This window comes from Larus michahellis, unplaced genomic scaffold (assembly GCF_964199755.1).
Source record: "Larus michahellis unplaced genomic scaffold, bLarMic1.1 SCAFFOLD_117, whole genome shotgun sequence".
NCBI lineage: Eukaryota > Metazoa > Chordata > Aves > Charadriiformes > Laridae > Larus > Larus michahellis.
In genome coordinates, this window is record NW_027436403.1 from 324,033 (window position 1) to 329,061 (window position 5,029).

The 5,029-nt window shown below is 53.7% G+C and overlaps 1 protein-coding gene across 1 annotated transcript; it reads left to right on the top strand.

Moving 5' to 3' along the window:
* Positions 1 to 1,091: 1,091 nt before the first annotated feature.
* Positions 1,092 to 2,132, top strand: LOC141737413 (olfactory receptor 14J1-like). The gene has a single exon (XM_074572105.1). The coding sequence runs from the start codon at positions 1,170 to 1,172 to the stop codon at positions 2,130 to 2,132; it is 963 nt and encodes a 320-aa protein (XP_074428206.1). The 5' UTR covers positions 1,092 to 1,169.
* Positions 2,133 to 5,029: the final 2,897 nt, after the last annotated feature.

Genomic DNA, 5,029 nt, shown 5'->3' on the forward strand with positions numbered 1-5,029 from the left:
GACCCCTTCCCCTGAGCAAGCCCCCTCACCTCCTCTCCCACCCAGCAAAGCCTCAGCCCTCAGGGCTCTGTGGTTCAAGGCATGACCCTCCTGTGAAGCCAGAGCTCCAGCAGAGCCCTGGGCCAGCTCTCCAGACACATGCCCATTTCCCTCTGCAGAACACAGGGACTGAGAGCAGGATCCAGGCACAGTTGGTGTCTGGGATGTGGCGTGAACATCTGGGTGAGGGTAACGCTGTCCTGAGTGCCCGGCTGTCTCTGCCCTGGCCTCTCTCAGCCAGACCCTCACTGCGTTTTCCCTTGTTTCTGAAGCTGTTTGTGATAATGTGATTGTCGTCTTTTTCTCTCAGCCAGGCTCTCTGGGGATGGGAGTTGCAGCAGCCGAGTCAGGTACCGGTCTTGTGATTTCTCCCATGAAGGTGTCTCCATGGAAATGAAGTGTCCAAGCTCTCCTCTAACCTGTGGGGCTGTGGGCAATGCAGTCTCTATCATCCCCTGAGGAAGGAGCTGTCTCTCCCTTTCTGAGATACCATCACTAGGACACTTGGGTATCTCCTTGGGGTGTCCTTCCAAGCACTGAGCTGCCCTCCAGGATGCCAATCCGTCCTGGAGCATCCTGCTGTTACCTGAATGCCCTGTGGAGAAGCGCAGAGATGCTACGACCAAGGAAACGCTGCTGGGTTTGTGAAACGAGCCATGTGTGTCCTTGGTGAGAAGTGGGGTGCTGAGACCTTGAGAAAGGGTGAGACACTGAGCTCTCGGCAGTGGGTTTCTCTGCTCTCAGCAGTGCCTGGTGTCTTTCCATGTCAACACGCGAGTGCGATTCCCCTCTGTCTCAGAAAGGCACAAGCAGAGGGCAGCTGGGAACAAGACAGAGGGACAGACCAGCTCCCCTCTCTCTGCACTAACCCTCAGACAATCCCCTTGCCTGGCAGGACTCCCTTTGCTGTCCCTGAATGCAGCAGAAATGGTGAGGGTTTCTGAAATGCAAGAGAATCTCCAGCTGAGACAAGAGAGTGTTGTATAAGAACCTCTCTGATCTCATGGAAATGGAAAAGTGGCAGAGAATCTGAAGTATGAGAAATGGTGTTGATTTTGCTAAGAAAAGTTTCCCCTAACTTCTCACTATTCTTCCCTCTTTGTTCAGTGCTCCACACCCAGAGGCAGCAAATGTCCAACAGCAGCTCCGTCAGCCAGTTCCTCCTCCTGGCATTCGCAGACACACGGGAGCTGCAGCTCTTGCACTTCGGGCTCTTCCTGGGCATCTACCTGGCTGCTCCCCTGGCCAACGGCCTCATCATCACCACCATCGCCTGTGACCACCGCCTCCACACCCCCATGTACTTCTTCCTCCTCAACCTCTCTGTTCTTGACCTGGGCTCCCTGTCCACCACTGTCCCCAAAGCCATGGCCAATTCCCTCTGGGATAACAGGGCCATTTCATACCCAGGATGTGCTGCACAGGCCTTTTTCTTTCTCTTCTTCATTGTAGGGGACTATTGTTTTCTCACTGTCATGTCCTATGACCGCTATGTTGCCATCTGCAAACCCCTGCACTACGGGACCCTGATGGGCAGCAGAGCTTGTGTCCACATGGCAGCAGCTGCCTGGGGCAGTGGGTTTCTCAATGCTCTGCTGCACACGGCCAGTACATTTTCCCTGCCCCTCTGCCAGGGCAATGCTGTCGACCAGTTCTTCTGTGAAATCCCCCAAATCCTCAAGCTCTCCTGCTCAGACTCAGACTACCTCAGGGAACTTGGGCTTATTGTGGTTAGTGCCTTCGTTGCTTTTGGTTGTTTTGTGTTCATCGTGCTGTCCTATGTGCAGATCTTCAGGGCCGTGCTGAGGATCCCCTCTCAGCAGGGACGGCACAAAGCCTTTTCCACGTGCCTCCCTCACCTGGCCGTGGTCTCCCTGTTTGTCAGCACTGGCATGTTTGCCTACCTGAAGCCCCCCTCCATCTCCTCCCCAGTTCTCGATCTGGTGGTGGCAGTGCTGTACTCAGTGGTTCCTCCAGCAGTGAACCCCCTCATCTACAGCGTGAGGAACCAGGAGCTCAAGGGTGCCCTGAGGAAGGTGATTTCATGGACTTTTTTCAATACTGATAAACTTCCTATCTTTCTACGCAAGTGACTCCCACACCAGGCCCATGCTTTGTTTTAGTATCATGCTTGTCATTCGTATTTGGGGTTTTATGTTTGTAGAGCAATATTTGGATTTCACGTACTTCATCTGAATCTTGAACCTCCTCTGTCTCACCTGGAACCCATGTAGAAATGTTTCTGTGTAACACTGGGCCCAGGCTGACTCCCTCAAAGCACCTCTGTCATAAAAAGGCATCTTTCCTGCGCACTGTTTTTCCAAAGGTCATTCAGGATCAGGCCCAAGCTGTTGCATGCCAAAAGGGCCCATTACTCCATGGTTCCAAAAGAAACAAGCTCATTGTCCTGTTGTGACCTGTTAGAGGGTTGGATTTAGGACTCACCTCTTGGTGCCTAGTGACAGTGGAGATGGTGAATGGCCACTGGGGTCCAGACCCAGTTCTTTCCCACATGCGACAGGGCAGAAGACATCTTCCAGGAGGGGAATCTGTAGCTGCCTGGATATCCCAGGGGATCTCCATGGACAGCGTGTGCCTGGGGTGTGACTGGAGCTCCACAAAGCGTGGAATCACACAAAAGTGAAGTGCTAATTCCAGGTATTGACGGGGAAATGAGGACTCTGCAATCACAGGAGAGTCAGTGGGAACCCAGCTGGCACAGGGGAGAGAGACTGGGGAGACGCAGGAGCTGGCTGAGGAGCTGCAGGGCTAGGACTGTCATGCTGTCCTGGAGTGTGGGGCTGGTGGGGACAGAGAAGGGGTAAATACACTTGGTGTGCTGATGCACAATGTGAATGTAGAGAGCCAGAGAGTGAGTGGCCTGTGTTTCCTCCTGCCCTTGGGTCCAGGTAAAAAGCCCTGGGACTGATGGGGAGCCTGAACCTCCCTCTCTGCCCCCCAGCAGCTGCTGTGTCCTTCAGGGGGGCTGGGGCTGTGCTGTGAGTGACCAGAGCTCTGCAGCACCCTGTGGTGGGCACTGCCGTGGGGCCAGCCCAGACTGGGCCATTGTGCTGGGGAGAGGGGAGGAGGAGAATTAGGGATTGCTGGGGAGGTGTTGGGCTGGGGTGGAATGTGCCCAGGAGAGGAAAGCACCAGCGGAGAGCTCAGCCGTGTGAGTTTGCAGGGTGCGCGCACACAGCAGGGTGCTCATGGTGCAGAGCCATGGTGAAGGAAGCAAGGCACCAAAGGTGCAAAAGAGAGGGTCCTGGTCTGTGCCGTGCTCCTTGGACAGCCTGGGGAAGCTGCTCCGGGAAAATTGTCCCAGATCAGTCCCACACACCAGGCATCTCCATCTCTGGCCATGTACCCCGACCCTGAGGAGGGACCTTTGCTGCACGGTCACTCCTGTCTTCCCCCAGGGCTCTGTGATACACAACTCTACCGCCACCTTCAATAAAAAGGAAATAAAACCTTGAAAATCTCCATTGATTGAGATCTTACCAACTGGCCTGGTCCTTGCCCCAGTGTTTGGCTCTAACGGATATCTCCAGAACCCAAAGCTCTCGGCCTCTCTTCTTCCTTAAATGTGCTCCAGGCCCCATCCATCCTTCTGGCCTCTGCAGGGCTCTCTCCAGTCCGTCAGGGACTTTCTTGTGCTGGAGACACCCACACTGGAGGCAGGCGTCCTGATGTGGTTCTGTAGTGGGTTCACCTTGGCCGGCAGCCAGACGCCCACCCAGCTGCTCATTCCCTCCTCCGCTTCAACAGGACAAAGGGAGAAAAAAAACCCAGAAATGTTCATGGGTCAAGATAAAGAAAAGGAGATCAGTTACCAATTACTGTCACGGGCAAAGACATGTTAACTTGGGGAAGATCAATTTAATTTATTGCTAGTTAAAAATGAGTTTGATTGTGAGAAAGAATGACAAAACTATTAAAGACCGTTCTCCTCACGCTTTCTCACGGGCTCCAATTATTCCATTGCTCCCAGCTCATCTCCCCACCCCAACCCCAGGAGGAGCAGGGGGGTGGTGAAGAGGGTCTTAACAGTCAGTAAAGAACATCTCTGTCTCTCCTTCCTCCTCACACTTCTCCCTTGCTCCAGCTTGGGTCCTCTCCATGGGATCCCACCATATTTGAGGTCCATGCTATGTGTTGTTAATTTCTTTCTGTCTGACTTTTCTCCTTTATACTCACGGTATCACAGAAATGTTGAGGTTTCAAAGGACCTCTGGAAATCATCTAGTCCAAGCCCCCAGCTGAGAAAGGATCAACTAGAGCAGGTTGCTCAGCAGCTTGTCCAGGTGCGTTTGGAATATGTCCATGGATGGAGACTCCACAACCACTCTAGGCAACCTTTTCCAGTGATTGACCACCCTCACAGTCAAAAAGTGTTTTCTTGGGTTCGGATGGAATTTTATATAGATTAAGAAGATCCCCCAAAGACGTTTCTTCTCCAGACTGAACACTCCCACATCTCTCAGCCTTTCCTCCTATGAAAGATGCTGCAGTGCCTTAAACAATCTTTGTGGCCCTTTGCTGGACTTGCTTTGGTAGGTCAACAACGTTCTTGTGGGGGGGGGTCCAGCACTGGACACAGCACCCCAGGTGTGGCCTCACCAGTGCTGAGCAGAGGGGAAGGGTCACCTCCCTCCATCCACCAGCAAAGCTTTTCCTGCTGCAGCCCAGGAGGCTGTTGGCCTTTGCCACAGGGGTGCATTGCTGGTTCATGCTCAGCTGCTCGTCCTCCAGCTGCTTGTCCACCCCTGTGCTTCTACATCAGCTGGCTAGAGCGGCCCAGACTGCCCTCACAGCTCACGCGTTAGGCCCCTCACTCCATCTTGGCACACCTCCTCTGCACCCTCTCCAGTCTCTCCTCTTTCATTTTGAAAGGTGATGCCCACTGGCTCCTATGGCAGCTGCCATGGTGCCCAGACCCTTCTCCTCAGAGCACTCCTTCATCGCTCAGGTCCTTGCCCGTGCTGCTGCA

Bases quoted from the DNA above. Each gene is read 5' to 3' on its own strand.
- LOC141737413 (XM_074572105.1), top strand. From the start codon at position 1,170: ATGTCCAACAGCAGCTCCGTCAGCCAGTTCCTCCTCCTGGCATTCGCA.